A 17,322-nucleotide genomic window follows, 5' to 3' on the forward strand; every position below is an offset into this window, starting at 1 on the left:
AAAATTGGTCGAATATTTTACATAATGTGTTTAAATAACATTATCTCTATATCATAATGTCTAATTAATTTTGAATATCAGTTTTAATTTGCTACACCGACGATTGGATAATTAGGAGGAAGTTCAGGCGCATTATTCTAACGTTTTCACTGACTGAAGGTCCTATGAAAATCAGGAAGACTGTTGCAAGCACTGGTATTCAGTATTACGGGCGGCGGTGGTCGCGCACGCGTGAAACATTCGACATCCGTTAAACGTCAGGACTCGAAGGTCTTAAGTAAGCCTATAAATGGAATAAGTCGTACTTTACAAATCAGTGCGTTTTTGACACCCAGTGGTCAGCGTGTCTCTATTACAATGAAATACTTTGTCGCGGTTTGTTTCTTAAATGTATTTTTAATGTACATCCTGCTGAAATGTGATCATGTCATTCTTATCTGTGTCTTTGTTATTCTTTGCAGATAACCTGCCTCATTGCGCTGTCGGCGTCTACCAACGCCGACGGACTGGGGGGCCTTGTTTATGCGCCTGGACATTCGTCTCCAGAATACTACGTATGTTTCGTTTAAGTTTCTTGCCATTTAAAAAAAAAAGATTCAGTTTCAAAGTTGATATTGACGATTCTTTCATTGTTTTGCAGTCATATCCTAGTTATGCCTTTGAATACGCCGTCCGAGATCCACACACCGGTGATAACAAAGCACAGTGGGAAAAACGAGATGGAGATGTTGTAAGAGGTAGTGTTTCCATACATATTCATTGATTTCTTGTTATATTTAAATATTTTTTGACGTATCTAATTATAAACTTGTACGCAGGTGCATATTCGCTAGTGGAGCCCGACGGCAGTGTACGAGTAGTCGAATACAGAGCCGATGACAAATCTGGTTTCAACGCCGTCGTCAAACGTATCGGACCCAACTTGCACCCAGTCGCTGCACCTATATACAAAGCGCCTCTTCCAGTTTTAGGCTACAAATCGGAAATACCAATCTCAATTGGACCTGTGGCTGGAATCGAGAAACTTGCTAACGCTCCGCTCTTAACTGGACCATACCTTGGCGGTGCATCTGAAATTCTGTACAAAACTCCGGCTCCTGTTATAAAAGAAGTAGCTCCGATCGCACCAATCATCCCTGCTCCCATCGTAAAGAGCCCAATTTATTCTGCACCTTTATACGACCAATCTCTACTGCAAGCTCCAATTCTTAAGAAGGCTCCGCTGCTGCCTCTTCAACTGCAAGAACCGATATACCCAGTATATCCATTATTAAAGGCCCCTCTTCCTGCTCTTAAATCATATGGACCTCTACCTAATGCTGGCCTTTATGACTTAGGTCTTTTGGGAAAAGAACTGTTAAATGAAAAATTACTGTTGGACTACAAGGGATATGATAATGCAGGGTTAGATTACAAAGGATACGCTGATATTGGATTGGGATATAAAGGAGGATATGGTCATTAATTTATTAAAAATTTAGCATCTGATTCACGACAAAATATATGAGATAAATATGCCGCTATCTATAATACTTAGATACTGTGTCTTCGGTGCAATGTTATTTACATTGCTTGATAGTAGTTGGTCAATGAAATGTATAAATATTAAACCTTAATTTATGACATAGGTTAGTCGAACATTGTATTAACACGAATAAAGCATTCACCACTGTGTGGTAATCAATACTGGTTTTATTTTTAATAGAGCAAAAAAACCTAATAAAATTCAACGGCGCCTTGAATAAGATTGTATTTAATTATGTGTTTAAACACTTATATAAAGACAATAATTTATGTATTAAAAATTGATGAATAGTTATGAAGATACAAATCTTCGTAACTATTTAAGGAAATATGGATTATACAAGAGCAGAAAACTAGTAAGAAAATAACAGGTGCCGCTGGTTTTTCAGGTGTAAAATCATTGAGCTGTGGTGTTTCGAATACATATAAGTACACCACATAATAAAGATCAATCATTCCACAATATCTGCACACCCCAGAAGCAGGAAGAGTTGCAATATGAATCATATTTTGATGGTAAATTCTTAATTGAATGTTTACATTTGCCTTTCAATAGATATTTTTAAAAAGGCTTAGTATACGCGAAATATTTTTTTTTTATTTCGTAAACACTCATTAAGGACATACAAAATCTAATTGGAAATAATTCATTAAAAGATAATTCATTTAAAATGAAGGACTTTGTTCCTTTCCGATATATCTCGGTGTAATTACAATTAGGTTGTCACTTTACGTTTAATTTCATATCGTTGAAAGTCTATTAAAAAGCTTGTCGCTTGTATAAAGGAATAAATTATTTTTGACTTTTATTTTAAAAGTGAGAATTAACATTTAAAAAAATGCGTAGATGACAACACCTTCGGAAACATTGTAGTAAAAGATTATTTATTTTTCAGGTCACATTTTTAATAGTGTTATCGGCGACAGTATGGGGAAAAGTTATATCAGATGTCGTTGATGCTATCGTAAGTAGAACAAAATATTTATTTAATTTAAAATTAGATTATTTTTTGAAGCCTAAAGAATGGTTAGTCTTTATTCGGATATCGGATATCGATAAAATTCTAAATTATTAATATTACCAAACAAATAAAAAAAGTTTTTTACAATCATATCGTACCACATATTTCATATATGTTTATTCTTTTCAGGATAATCCTCGTTACGCCTTCAATTACGCAATAAGCGATCCATTAACAAATGATAATAAGGCGCAATGGGAGGAAAGAGATGGCGACCACGTCAATGGAGCATATTCTTTATTGGAGCCTGATGGAAATCTACGCGTCGTGGAATATTCAGCGGACGATATAAGTGGATTCAGTGCCATTGTAAAAAATCTAGCAGATCGGCTTGGCAGTACATCGCTACACAAGCCTCTGCCTTATCCAATACCGCCAATTAACCCTTTAATAGATCCACACAGTTATGGATTTGGCGCATCACCACTAGCCGTAGACGTCCCAAAGGTCAAAGTCACTGGTAGCAGTCTTCCTTGGGACCGTGAGACGGGTTCCTATGGCGGATGGGTACCAATTAATGGGCCTACACGCAAAATTCCGTTTGCGACGATTTACAACAAGAAATATGTGAACGGACAATTGCACAAAATAGTGTATGGACCGATACCTTTGCCTAGTAAATCGATTATTTTAATAAAGAAAAAACACATAGATGATTAAAAGGAACACAAATTATAGTGATAATTTTAGATTATGATATAGTGACACGAATGTTCTAGTCTTTTCAAATGAAGCGAATGCTGTTTCTAGAAAATAGTAAATATTTTCTGTAACAACTTTGTCACTGAATGTTAAATTAGTTTTAAAACAGTTACAAATGAAATAAAATAAATTGTTACATTACAACGAAAATTTTAATTTACACAATGTTTTTTATTTATGGTTCCTGAATTAAAAGATAAAATTTTTATACTATGTAAATTCAAACAACACAAATTACTATGCGAGTTTTGCGAAATTTAATATATTTTAATACAATTTACCTACTTTGCGTACATATGATTCCTCTCGACTTTTTTTTTGCGTTTAATATATAGCATAGCTACAAACTAACAATAAAAAATTGAATTATAAAAAAAATGTTATAACGCTGATTACAAGTGGGTGTAATCAAATCAAATCAAAATAAACTTTATGCAATAACTGCGAGCTGGTGGATTTAGAGTAAGGATTGTTTGAAAGTGAAATATGAGCAATTGAACAACGTGTTTAATAGTTACTTTAAGTAGTATAGTGTAGAATGTGAAAACAGCTATAAATGACACTATCGATTGGCGCGAATACACTTTTTTTCAAAATGAACTGCTTTTTTACATTTTAAAATAACCCGTGACATAGTTACAGTTTTTAATAAATGAGATGATTGTGAGTTGGTAGCAAAAGCACCCTTGAAAGAAGAACACTCATTAATTTATACTCGTATCTTTATGAAAGCCTACACGGAAAAAAGTATTTTTAAACATGAAATCATGTTTTGCTTATTAAAAATTTTTGATAATATTTAAATTACGTCGTTATTAATTTCAGAGTTTTCAGTTGACGTATATATTATGTCATTTTTTATAAGCGCCAATCTTGATATGGCACAAAACTTATTTAAGAAAACAGACACCCACACCCTCGATATTCTTTGTAATAGTACCTGTTTTAGACTGATGATTATGACGTAAACGTAATGGCTGCTCGTGCGATAGAGTTATGACAGTAATGGTAGCAGAAAGAGGCAAATAAGAATTAATAAAAACAATATCGCGTACTTTGATTCTAAAAGAGTTACACACACAACGCTTATAGAAGAGCTAATCTCAGGTTGATATAATATAAAAAGATCTTTAGTTGGTTAGGACATCATAAACTTAAAAAAAATTGAATGACTGACTAACACACAACATACAGCCTAGACCTTTCTAGCACAATGAGATTTTGCGAAGAAATTCTTTATTCCTTAGATGATCACTAATAGAAGACTTATTTTAAATTCATCTGTTAAAATAAATAAAAAGATGATGACAGTTTGTATGGAAAATCGTAATTTCTGACGAAATATGGAGATTGATTTTTAGGCTATTATCGTGTTAAGACAAATATTAAAGCTTCTTTGTCAGGAATCCAAATCAGGATTACAGAGAGTGAAACTTGAAAAGAAATTTGTAAGGAAGTTCAACATTTAAAAATTTGAATCGATAATAAGGCTTCTGTTTTACATGTACCACCTTGATGTCCGAATTTTCACAACGTATGTATCTGTTATGTGTCTGTGTATGTAAATGTATCTGATAGCGTTTCGTAAATTCATAACTAAAAAAGAAGAAAATAAAGTTGAAATAGCAAAAGACAATTAGGACAGCTATTTTGAAAATTCAGCATCTAAACATGTTAAATTGGGGATAAAGGCGTGTACCGGACTTTATGATACATATATTTCTATCTTCAATCGTATTGAGGTTAAAAATATGAAAGTATTAAATATTACATTTTTAATAAAGGTCAGTCAAAAGGGCAATTTTCGAAAAAAGCTTTGAGCGGGAATTCATCTATCAAACAAAATAGTGGTACTGCTAAAGTTGTAACACGTGATTGATCTTCGCATAACGTTTCTTATATCTCAATTAGTATGATATACTTATTTCCATAACTAGATCATGAACCAGAAGGATTCGAAAATGGTTCTTGTATATCGTAACATGAAATGGAATAAGTAAATGCATTGGATTTTGAAATACGATTTATAGCGTTCATAAATGATTGAGCTATAAAACATGAGAATGAAACCTTGGCTGGCTTCATTTTCCGTCATTTCACTCGCTGGATATTAAGCGATTTAATATAATATGATTGCTTAGAATATGATTTAAATCATGCCGTTCTCCGCTATGATGAAACTTCTGATATCATGTTTTGGGATTAATTTTGAGTTGACTTTAAAAATGTAAATTACATAGATTTCCTTGAGCATCCCGTTGAGATTGCTTAACAGAATACTTAAAACAAAAGGAAACAAGAAAAGAGGATATATGAATATTCTCTATTCTTCATTAGGTTTTTTTAATATTTGGTTTAATCCTGATACCTATAAACGAAGGAGTTGATTTATTTTAGTACTCGTTTATTTTAAATACTATTTCTTATTGACATCTATTTCATATAGCTGATGGTAGCTTCACTTAATTGTTAATTGACGATTCAAAAATGCTTATAAAAGCCCACTTGAATAAAGTTTATTTTGATTTTGATGATTTTGATTTTATAGTAATACATACACCAGTAGAATGTTTATTTATTAATTATTTGTTTTATTTTTTATAAAATATTATTGCCCTGAAGTTAAAAAATCAAATTAACAATAATTTTCAATTGTCGTTCCATGCGCGACTCTCTTTTGTTTTTTCAATAATCCGTTTGCGCGGGAAAACAAACATCTTGTATTATTTTATACAGCCATACCAATGACGTTCTAAAAACGATTACACTTTTATGAAATCAGATACACTAAGAAAATATGAGTTAATTAAATATACAATTATAAGATGTATTAGCATAAATGTATTAGCATAAAGAAGTATTTCTAACAATAGTAACAATAACATGTACTATTGTATAAACCCCCATAGACTTTAGGTATAAGTACTGTTTATCATCCAAAGACATGTGGATGCGGGATCAATTTTTATTGGCTGTAGCTTCTTCGTGATACTCAAGTGTGGGTTAATGTACATTGATTATTATTTTCAAGCTCGATCTCATAAGTATATTCTTTATATTAACAATGAGGTAGCGCAGGATGTAAGCGATTGCGTCTACAAAGATATGCATGACCGAACTGAGGGTAGAACTTGTTGATTATTCTAATTAGAAAAGTGTTCTAAATACATGCATTAATGTCATAATTAGGCAAAATCGTATAGCACTGACACAGTTATTTTTTTGTGTAATCAAATTTAAATAATATGTATTTTATCGAACGTGTTATGCACTTTTAATTGTGAACGAGGGAATATAGCTGACCAAGCTGAAATCAAACGATCCGTAGAAAATAGGAGGTTCTGACAAAAACCGGAGTGCGACTTGGTCGAATAATTAGTGTGGTATAAATATACTTGTATGCGATGTCATAGGTACAGTGCACTTCGTTTGCTTACAGGAATACATCGTCAGAAAAATGAATTCATTTTTGGTGGTAAATGTCAAAAAATTTCAACAAATAAATTTTGATTATATTTTAGTAATACAGCGAGGTTTAATTTTTACTTATTTCATTTTTATGACAGAATAGAAGAATAATAAATGTTTTTTTACGATTTATTTTAGGTATCCTGCTTATTTGCGTTCAGCGCGGTCGCGGTAGCCAACCCGCCCGCTCTCCTATCCTACGCCGAAGTTGGGAGCATTGTAAGTTCGATTGATATTTAAATTAAAATCGTATCAATAGTAGTGATAGTAGAACTTCTAAAGTACTAATACTACACTGAACGTTTTTTACGCTAAAACCGCTGTGGCGAATTTTTGTATTCAGGCATATCGGTGTAATCAGTTAATAAAAGAGAATTTACTATATAAGTCCCTATTTGACAATAAATGAATTGAACAGACAGAATTATTATTTATGTTATCGTTTTTTGTTACAGCCAAACTCCAATTATGAATTTAATTACGCGGTAAATGATCCATCAACCGGTGACAACAAAGCTCAGTGGGAAAAACGCGAAGGCGATGTAGTCCGAGGAGCCTACTCTTTGGTGGAGCCCGATGGCAATGTGAGGATCGTGGAGTACACCGCGGATGCAGTCCGGGGCTTCAATGCTGTTGTTAAGAGGACGGGACCGAATGTACATTCAGTGTCAGCTATCTCCAAGCCGATCGTCGAGCATGTCGCACCTATCCAACACGCACCAGTCGCAAATTACGAACCCCTTGAAGATCTCGCTCCAATCGATCATTCGGCTTACGGGCCAATTGACGACTACGGTCACGAGCAAATCGGTCACGAGCAAATCGGTCACGAGCAAATCGGCCACGAGCAATACGGTCACATTGACAATTACGGTCCATTAGCTGACATCGCTCCCATAGCCACGCCAATAGTCGAATCAGAACCGATTATCGCACCAATAAAGAACTACGACTACTATCCGCTTCCGTCCGCCCCGTGGGTGTCACTCAGCGGTTCGAGTTACGGCTCCAAGGGCAACATCGTCCGCAGATGGGCCGCTGGTCCGATTTCGTTAGATGGAAAAACGCTTACAATCAAAACTAAGCACTGAGGTAGATTAAGTTTTAATTAAAACTAGCTATAATATTATGCTATAAAGACTTCTATGTGTATAGGTAACCTTTTAAGTTACTCACGGCGCTAGTGTATTCTTGCATGCATTCATGTTAAATGCAATAATACACGTAGGTCATTAGAAGTTAAGCTGACTGATCGTATCTCCGTAGCAATGAAGTGTACCTGAATTTTTGTACTTTTGCCACTGTAAATAAATAATTTCATTTAAGAAATTAAATATTTCTTTAGTAATCGTTTATTTTATTCCCGTTACTTTCTCTTTCGGTTTTCCGAAAATGCAAGACCTCAAAACACCTGAAGAAAGAGACAAATTGTCTAATTTTTAATAGTATTGTACTTAACTTTATTTAAATGGTTTTGCATTGAGATAATTGATATTAGATGTATTTGAAAACAGTAGCGTATACTTAGATGAATCATTACTTTTTAAATTACTCTTGAGATCCCCAAGCGAGTTTAAATACTGTTAGATTAATCAATATTTGCCCGTTGCTAAAAGGAAACATAATATGATATTCGCATAGATCTTTTTTGTTATGCTTGCGTGTCTTAATCCACTTCATTATGAAGATAAGAACAGTTCAAAAACAACACTAATATCATTAAATTAACAAAAAATAATTGGTATTGCAATAAATAAAGGGAAGTGATACGTGAAATAACCCCTAATTAATTGCATATTACAGCATTTACGTAACAGAGTAATCAAAGTGAACATAAGTAATACATTATATAATAATAGTCAATGCACTGATTACGATGCACTTTAAATTTATAATAACATTATTTAAATCTTGAACACTTTATCAACTAATATAATTGGGTATTTTACTATATTTGAAAAAGTAGTTAAAAAACTTGATTTTCCAAATATAAAGCAACAAATTTACATTCAGGCAAAAGTTATCGCACTCTGAAACGTTAACAGTTATAAATATTTGGTTTTTTTTTTGGATATAATACCTATCTTTAACGTGTAATGTACAAATACTAGCATTAAAACTCCAGGAAAGAAGTTTATCAACGTGCCAGGTGATATTATACTATTTACTTATTATACTAAAAATTACGACTTTTAATTTTAACACAATTAAATAATAATGCGTTTTTATTACTCGAAATCAAAATATTTAAGTATATTCTTACATATATTTTTATCATTCAAATCACCGAAAGTATCCTATCATGCACCTATATAAAATGGCCGAAATAATAAATGACACACCAATTATTAAAATTGCACCGGATCATATCGTTGCCCACAAGTTATTATCATTTGTTTAATAAAAACTCCATTAAATAGCAATCTTTTAATATTGGCTGTGTAACTAATAATAGTAACGAAAGGATATCATCGTCATCGTTAACGTACCTATATTATGAATACAATAAAAAACATTAAGCATCCCTATACGAGGGCAATGCGACATTAACCTTGTTAAGTATTTGTTGATGGAATTTGGCAAGACTCAGAATGAGAGAAAGTTATTTTTATGTATATTAAATGTATGTTCATTCAATCTTGAATTTTTTCAGAGTATTCTAGCAGATTCTGACGAAGGATCTGCTAGAATACTCTGAAAAAAACACCATGTTAACTTAAAAATTAATTAAAAATTTATTACGTCACCTGTGTTTGAAGCTTCACTGGCTCACTCTGCCTACAAACCATAACATAACAACCCTTAGTCTTCTTTTATAAAGAAGAATTTGTGTCGACTGAGGTCTTCTTGCTAACAAGATCGGCTATTACATAATCCTACCACAGATTATTACTACTATTATGGCATTATCATTATTGCAAGTCTACATACATTAAAATTCTGTATATACATCTCTTGCACAAATCCTTTAATTTCTCATTTTAAAGCCTCGTTGACCTTCTCTAAGCCACTACTCACAGTGACTGTGAGGCCTTCTGTTGCCTACAAATCTCGAAAATTATAATTTTAACGTCAATATCTTAACGTTTTAAATGGTAGCAGCAATAGTTTCTATATTGTTTATAACTAAGTTGACACCAATAAGTTAAATGATTATTACATTAATATTTTTATGATACACCATCTTTAACGATCGCAGATATTGCTTAGCACTAATTATTTCTTTTAAATGATATCGATTCATTCAAATGGAATATTTTTTCGCTATTCCCAATTAGGAGTATACGTTGTTTAGAATTATATAAAACTATAACTTACCGGATTATTGTCTTCATCTACGTCATATTCTTCTCTTTGCACCATCATTAATTTTCCACTTGCGTTGATTACCTAAAGATAAATTAATTGACATCAATATGCAGCAGGACTATTTGCGATTAAATAAAGTGTAGTCTAGATAATGGTATTCAATTTCTGAATTACATTAACAATTACATCAAATTTAACTACTACAACAACAGCCTGTAAATTTCCCTCTGCTGGGCTAAGGTCAACTCGTCCTTTGAGGAGAAAGTTTTGGAGCATATACCACCACACTGTTCCAATGCGTATTGGTGGAATACACATGTGGCAGAATTTCTATGAAATTGGACTCATGCATGGACAATGTTTTCCTTCACAGCTGAGCACGAAATGATTTTATAAACACAAATTAAGCACATGAATATTTAGTGGTGCTTGCCTGGGTTTGAACTCGCAATAACCGGTTATGGTGCACGCGTTCTAACTACTGAGCCATATCGGCTCTTAAATCTTACTAGTACTGAAAGAAAAGAACCACATAAAGTTAGTTTTCACTAGACGCATCTGTAAATTATATATTATCGTTTAATTTTTTAAGACTATCTTATGTTTTTTGTACACCTATATCATTCTTTCTTGTACATCCTAAGGTTGGCTGGTAGAGAATGCAGTAGCATTAAGCCCGCCTTTTGTTAATACTTTTGTATTGTACAATAAAGCATTAAAATAAATAAATAAATACCGGACCTATATGACCTACCCACGGTTTCGAAGTAAAAGATCATATATTAAATTAGCATGATACGGTAGGTATATTCCAAAATCTTCTCCTCAAAAAGGGGAGTCGAGGCCTTAGCCCAGCACACGTTAGCGGCGTTGTAGTGACACGTTAGGGGTTGTCCATTAATCACGTGATCTTTTTTTAGCATTTTTTAACCCCCCTACCCCATTGGTGATACGTAGTGAGGTTTAAGACCATCCCCCCTCCCCCTTCTCAACATCACGTGTATTTTTATTACCTACAACGAATCTTAAATTTTTCTGAATATTATCTTAATTTAAATACAGGTATAAACTTTAATCTTATTTTATTCTGAAATTAAGGACCATAATAAAAATGTCTACACCAGGTTGCAAGTTTTTTTTTATTGCCTTATTATGACATTGTTAAACATTGCATTGTTAAACAATAATAATAAACGAAGAGTGTAATCATAGGAAAAACGTGCCGCTTAATATTTGTTTAAAAATCGCGCATTAGACAAAATAAATACACGAGATATCTTACTACACCCCCCCTCCCCCTTGTGTTATTTTCGTGATTTTTATCAAACCCCTCCCCCCCCTTTCAAGCCTCACGTGATTAATGGACAACCCGTCAGCGTACCAGCGAGTCGGGCGCGTGCGGCGGGTGTGCGCGCGCGGGGCGGGCGAGGTGCGCGGGCGGCGCGTCCTGCAGGCGGCACAGCGACGCCGACACCACGCACGCGGGGTGCGCCAGCGCCGAGATGTCGACCGCCTGCACGCAGCGCACCTCCACGCCGCCGCCTGCGCCCCACCGGGTACTTTACTTTACATGCACGACCACCTCGAGTGCGCGTTTTATTAGCTGATATTTTTTATGAAATAATACAAAAATATAATTTGAAAGGAATAGCTATATAATAAAAAAAAAAATTGGTTGCCTGTAAAGTCGGTATACGGGCGAAAGTTTTACGTGACAACGACTTTGAGTGGTAAAATAATTTTAATGTGAATATTCATTCGTATAGTAGGAAGAAGGATGAAATAATAGTAACAATTTAAAACATGTATTTAATTAAATTCAAAAACAACGACTTTTTATGTCTGTCTCTCTCGCTCTTAGGCGGGCTAACCATGCCCGAGTGGAAGGGACGCGTGCCTCTCACTCGCTCTCATTGTGAGCGCATAACGTGAGCGGAGCGTAACGCAGTATCTTGAAGTGTCACCCGGCAAACCAATTTATAAGACGTTGCCACGTCAAAAATAGTAGTAGCAACAGCCTTTCCGACTGCAAGGCCTCTAGACGGCAAAGGTATTTCGTGGGTTTGCTTTTGTTTAGTTATGTTATATATTTGAGTAATGTACTAACTGTTATCGATCCTGTTCAGTTCGTATATGGTGACGAGTGCGTCCGCGCCGAACACTACGAGTTGGTCGTCGAGAATGTCGAGCACTAACACCTGCGCCTGCACGCGAACTATCTTCGCGAACTTGTTGTCGAGTTTCGCGTCTCGCGGGTAGAACCGGATCTCGTCGTGACCGTCCGTTATGCTGTAACATCCTGTATAAACAACAGCAGCGCTGTTATTCTAAGTCCTTTATGCTATCATTTTTAAATACACACAAAATAATTAAAATTTTAATGTCACATTACTAAATTAAGTATTCTCTCCTGTTGTGTAGCAAATTTGACTATACTATAGGGTTGGCAATTAAGTCATTGCCGATTTTGTGGATAGGTGGACTTTACGCTTCTTTTTGTTTTGTGAATGTAGTCAAAGCATCTTAAAATATATTGTTTCTAATTGTTTAGACTTGTCACTATAATTTAGTATAAATTTATATACCGATTAGTACTTTAGTTTTGTTTTTATTCCAATTAAAAAATGGAAGAACAGGACGTGCACTTCAGACATATTTTTTTGTATTACCTCCAAAAACCCAACGAACCCTGATGATGTCAGATCACATTTAATTCAATTTTTTGATAGCAAAGGTCAGAAAATTTTCGAACGTGAAATTTTTCCACTGCCAAATGATAGCGAAAGTCATCAATAAGAACGGACAATTTGTAATTTAATAAAGTTACATTTTTAAATAAAAATTTTAAATTTTCCTTCTTATTTGAAATCGGCAATCACTTAGTTGCCAACCCTATATTTCATAACCCTATCTCACTGCATATTATGTTTACAACAACAACAACAACAACAGCCAGTAAATTCCCACTGCTGGGCTAAAGGCCTCCTCTCCTTTTGAGGAGAAGGTTTTGGAACATATTCCACCACGCTGTTCCAATGCGGTTTGGTTGAATACACATGTGGCAGTATTTCTATGAAATTTGTCACATGCAGGTTTCCTCACGATGTTTTCCTTCACCGGTGAGCACGAGATGAATTATAAAGACAAATTAAGCACATGAATCAGCGGTGCTTGCCTGGGTTTGAACCCGCAATCATCGGTTAAGATGCACGTGTTCTAACCACTGGGCCATCTCGACTCTTCGTATATATATATATTATGTTTGCGTGTAGTAAAATGTAATGCGACGCATGTAGGCATGACGCATATCAATAAATATTTCTTTTCGATTTGAACCAAGGAACTTCAGCTAAGGCCTACGTGCCTACTACCTACCTACTGCCTGGTTACCTACTGCAAGGCGTCAGCGCGCGCACTCACCGGCGACGATGTAGTCGCGCCACCAGAGCACGCCGGCGGCGACGACGAAGTCGCGCTCGTGCGCCTCGTTGCCGAAAAGCTTCCAGCGGCGCGCGGCGCAGCTGTAGTGCGCCAGCCCCGCGCGCCCCGCCACGCACACGTGCTGCCCGCTGCTGTCCACCGCGCTGAACTGCACACCACCGCACACGTCACACTCCCGCAACGACCACACGGCTTATTATTATTTACTAACTGCCCATACCGATCTTGTACTCGTTACTTAGGTCTTGCCACCGCACGCGTCACACAGCTTTTTAGTATTTACTAGCCGCCCATCCCGATCTCGTACTCTTTACTTAACAAATCATTAACCCAGTCTCAACGCCACCTTCCTTTAGTCCCCATCTTTAATTTAACCACTAAAAAAATTCTCATTAAGATCGGTCCGGCCAGTTCAAGTTCAATGAACATAGACACATTCGTAAGATTTCTTTACTATATGAGTAAGTGGTCATAGCTTCAACTGCTTGACATCGATTATATGCCAAATGCCGAAAGTGTATTTTATTGCCTTTAAATACATCATGTATTTTACCAAAGGCATGGATTATTTGAGTGTTTTTTTGCATTTGCAAATAAGATGCTTAATTTTGGACTAGTAAGAATAAACTGAACAAAACGCTCATTTAAATTTAAAAAAAAACATTCAAGAATACATAGTTAATAGTATAGAACCGTTCCGTTCTGTCTAAGATCTCTTAAACTAAGCAACACCATTCTATTCAAAGGGGAAGCTTTAGGTTTACCATTCGCTACGGTTTCGGGTAAATTGGCTAAAATTTGACGATTATTAAATACCTTGCAAAAAGTGAAACTATATGAAAATCCGTTCGGTAATTTTTGCGTTCAGACAGGCAGGGTGACGGTGGGGAGGACTTACAGCACTAGTTTTACTGGAATAGCTTTTATACATTTAATTCTGATGATTCAAATGTACTTTTGTTACTTGAATAAAGCTAATTTGGGTTATAATAGTTTTACTGGAATAGCTTGTTACATTAAAAATTATTTTCATAATTTTAACTTTTTTTTATAATTATATAAAACGTCAAAAAAGTGTCAATTCGCTAAATTCCGTGCCATTGACCCATTTCCCAAGTAATGTATGGCGGTGTTGCTAGGTTACCGCTTCAACTTGGCATTTTCTAAAATTTTAATTAATAAAATATATTGCATTTATTTTAAAGGTGCATTAAAACAATTATTAAAATAAGATTTTAATCATCTAATTCGTTTGTTGAATTTTATTAAATGTCACTTCACATCGTTTCAGATTAATTTAATAGCTGTCTTCCAGTTTAAAGGTTAGTTCTTCGATGTAGGTGTCGGAGTCTAGTTATGATAAATTTACTTTGCCTCATATTTGGCTTTTCTTAATTTTAATAATTATTCCATAATTATTTCCTTGATTTTATTATGGATATAATTCCTTTTTCATTAAGGGTATTTTGGTAGTGATACTGGTCACACTCGTTAACCTTTCAAAGGTTCGTGAACTTTCGATTTCGTTCTTTTTGAATTTTGGAACTATCGGCTTCACACCGAATCCAAACTTTTAATTCGATATAGTGAATATATCGGTGAGTTATCTTAATAATTGAGTTTCTTAATTCAGTGCTTTAATAGCAGTCATCTTTTCAGAATTTATATTAACAATGAAGTTTTGAAGTTTGACAGAACTTTATATCATGTTTACCGACTCGTAAAAAATTGTAAGTCTTTAATTCTTGTTTTTGGTTAAATGCATTGGTTTACAATTCGAAAAGTCGTAGTCATGTGTAAATTGTGGTTTCCAGTGACCCTTTGAAATGGTTCTCCGGAGTTGAGATCGTCAATTTGTGTAAGCAGGACTTTGAACCTCCAGAAGGTAAATTCGTGCTTACATCTCTCGTTAAAGGTATTTATCATTTGCTTATTTGCTTAACTTATTGAACCTGTATATTTCGTATTACAGGAGGTTTTTTTTTTAATCGGATTTACCCACCACGTGGACTTCTTGAATGGAAATATTAAGAGTGAACAGCCCCAGGTTCCTGGTTGAGTGTGCCCAGATAGCGGCTGGTGCGACTCCAAGGACGGCAGGCCTGTTCCCAAAGCCGTTGTCGGTATCCACGTCTAGCTGGAAACTTTGGTGATGTACCCCCTTTCAATTATATTATAAATTTCGTTTACACCGGTCTGGCGAACGGTGTATTCTTTCAAACCACATCAACTAATTTATTCGTCAGTGGCGCCTAATTTTCAACCTTATATTGAATTGCATTGAATTACATTAAATTTTCAAGCTTGCCTTTTATCCCAAGTGACCCACGCTGAGTCTAGCTGGCATAATTTTTATATAATAGTAATTATAAGAAGTAACATAAGTAACTAGTAAATTAAGTAATTGGTTGTTTATAATACTATGTTACTGTGCATTAAAAATTTTATAACCTAATATTGTTTCTTTATACCCAACCACGGGAAAGGTAACAGTGGCGCCCAACGTGGGGCGTGACTTGGGATAGTCAGTATGTCTGTATTTGCTATATTGAAATAAGGCATTTGAAAATCAATGTTTAATATTGTTATTGTATAAAAACTATTATAAAGATTTAACAAGTACTATTTTAATAATTATGTCCTTTATTATATGTTTCAAATTAACTTTACAACATTTCATATTGCATTGGTAGTAAATTTTAAGTAAATTATCATACTGTGATATTACTTTAATTATATAATAATTATTACTTTAAGAGGATTAATTTAAATTATTGATGCAATTATAATTTAAACAGGTTTAGTATTAAGTGACTTACATATTATTATATTGTGAAGCCAGCTCGACTTAACTTTTTATTATCAGCATTTAATATGACAATTAATTTTACTTGCACTTTGGACTTTTGCACGTTTAATTTTATCTGAACTTTTATTTAAATTTATTTGTTTTTGAACCTTATTCATATTGTTTGTGTGGTTCTTTAGTATTGCAACTTTTAGGGTTCTGCAAATTTTTATACGGGTTCAATACAATTTTTTTTTACTGAACTTTTTTTTATAGTTTTTTAATTTTGTTTTATATCTATATAAAACCAGTTGTCACATTCATAGCTTACACTTAGAATATTTTTTTTTTGGGAAATATTTTTTTTTACATCATGGAAAGGCCTATAGCTTATCACTTACTTAGGAAGGATGAACTTATTTATGAAGTTGAGATAAGGGATGCTAAACCTAAAGGTTCAGTTGAAGAGTTGAGGATTCAGATTCGGGACTTAGTGAATTCAATTCCTGCTGATGAGATTTTAGAAACATCTTTGGATCCAGCCAGCGAGTTTGAAATTATTGATTCTAAACTGGATGAAGTCTTACTCACCTTGTCATCTAAGCCTCAATTTAAAAGTTTTAACCGGTTAAGAGCTATAGCACATCACCTTTTCCATCGATTTAGTAGGATTGAAGTGGATGTTAATTTATTTTATAAAAAGGAAGAATTGAATGTGAAACTTAAGGATTGTCTTTCGAAAGTGGATAGTTTGTTTCAATCTTTTAGGAAAACTTTTGAAGAAGTTGCTAACGATCAATCTACGGATCGTTCACCTGCTTTGATTAATCCTTTGCCGATTTCTAATATTTCTTGTTCATCTGATAAGTCTATTGCTCGTTTAAATTTAAAATTTAATGGCAAATCATGTGTCCGTTTCTTTATTCTTAGGCTTGAAGAACTTTGTCTAGCTCGAGGTATTTCTGATGACATTTTATTTCAGTCAGCTGTTGAACTTTTTTCGGATGAAGTTTTAACATGGTACCGGAGTGTTCGTTCGGAAGTCGCAGACTGGCAGAGTTTAAAGGA

At 34.4% G+C, this 17,322-nt stretch overlaps 4 protein-coding genes across 4 annotated transcripts in view; 3 read left to right on the forward strand and 1 right to left on the reverse strand.

The window, feature by feature from the left end:
- The window catches only part of LOC124537688 (guanine nucleotide exchange factor subunit Rich), a 44,132-nt gene that overhangs the window by 13,246 nt on the left and 13,564 nt on the right, over window positions 1-17,322 (reverse strand). The window contains exons 11-14 of the mRNA XM_047114615.1: window positions 13,446-13,614; window positions 12,133-12,324; window positions 11,407-11,567; window positions 10,035-10,106 (exon numbers count right to left, since the gene is read on the reverse strand). Coding sequence (XP_046970571.1) covers window positions 10,035-10,106; window positions 11,407-11,567; window positions 12,133-12,324; window positions 13,446-13,614 — 594 coding nt within the window. The remainder of the gene's footprint in view (window positions 1-10,034; window positions 10,107-11,406; window positions 11,568-12,132; window positions 12,325-13,445; window positions 13,615-17,322) is intronic.
- LOC124537689 (pupal cuticle protein Edg-84A-like) lies at window positions 225-1,684 on the forward strand. Its single transcript, XM_047114616.1, has 4 exons — window positions 225-375; window positions 462-554; window positions 641-737; window positions 819-1,684. The coding sequence occupies exons 1-4, from the start codon at window positions 358-360 to the stop codon at window positions 1,463-1,465; spliced, it is 855 nt and encodes a 284-aa protein (XP_046970572.1). The 5' UTR covers window positions 225-357; the 3' UTR covers window positions 1,466-1,684.
- LOC124537691 (cuticle protein 8-like) lies at window positions 1,892-3,305 on the forward strand. The gene is made up of 3 exons (XM_047114619.1): window positions 1,892-2,040; window positions 2,421-2,489; window positions 2,676-3,305. The coding sequence occupies exons 1-3, from the start codon at window positions 2,023-2,025 to the stop codon at window positions 3,204-3,206; spliced, it is 618 nt and encodes a 205-aa protein (XP_046970575.1). The 5' UTR covers window positions 1,892-2,022; the 3' UTR covers window positions 3,207-3,305.
- On the forward strand, window positions 6,570-8,064 carry LOC124537690 (cuticle protein 7-like). The gene is made up of 3 exons (XM_047114617.1): window positions 6,570-6,723; window positions 6,855-6,935; window positions 7,172-8,064. The coding sequence occupies exons 1-3, from the start codon at window positions 6,706-6,708 to the stop codon at window positions 7,805-7,807; spliced, it is 735 nt and encodes a 244-aa protein (XP_046970573.1). The 5' UTR covers window positions 6,570-6,705; the 3' UTR covers window positions 7,808-8,064.

Source organism: Vanessa cardui, chromosome 18 (genome assembly GCF_905220365.1).
Source record: "Vanessa cardui chromosome 18, ilVanCard2.1, whole genome shotgun sequence".
Classification (NCBI taxonomy): domain Eukaryota; kingdom Metazoa; phylum Arthropoda; class Insecta; order Lepidoptera; family Nymphalidae; genus Vanessa; species Vanessa cardui.

Bases quoted from the DNA above. Each gene is read 5' to 3' on its own strand.
- LOC124537690 (XM_047114617.1), top strand. The intron at 6,936-7,171 runs GTAAGTTCGATT...TTTTTGTTACAG, and splicing joins ACGCCGAAGTTGGGAGCATT to CCAAACTCCAATTATGAATT.
- LOC124537689 (XM_047114616.1), top strand. The intron at 555-640 runs GTATGTTTCGTT...ATTGTTTTGCAG, and splicing joins ATTCGTCTCCAGAATACTAC to TCATATCCTAGTTATGCCTT. The intron at 738-818 runs GTAGTGTTTCCA...ACTTGTACGCAG, and splicing joins AGATGGAGATGTTGTAAGAG to GTGCATATTCGCTAGTGGAG.
- LOC124537691 (XM_047114619.1), top strand. The intron at 2,490-2,675 runs GTAAGTAGAACA...TATTCTTTTCAG, and splicing joins CAGATGTCGTTGATGCTATC to GATAATCCTCGTTACGCCTT.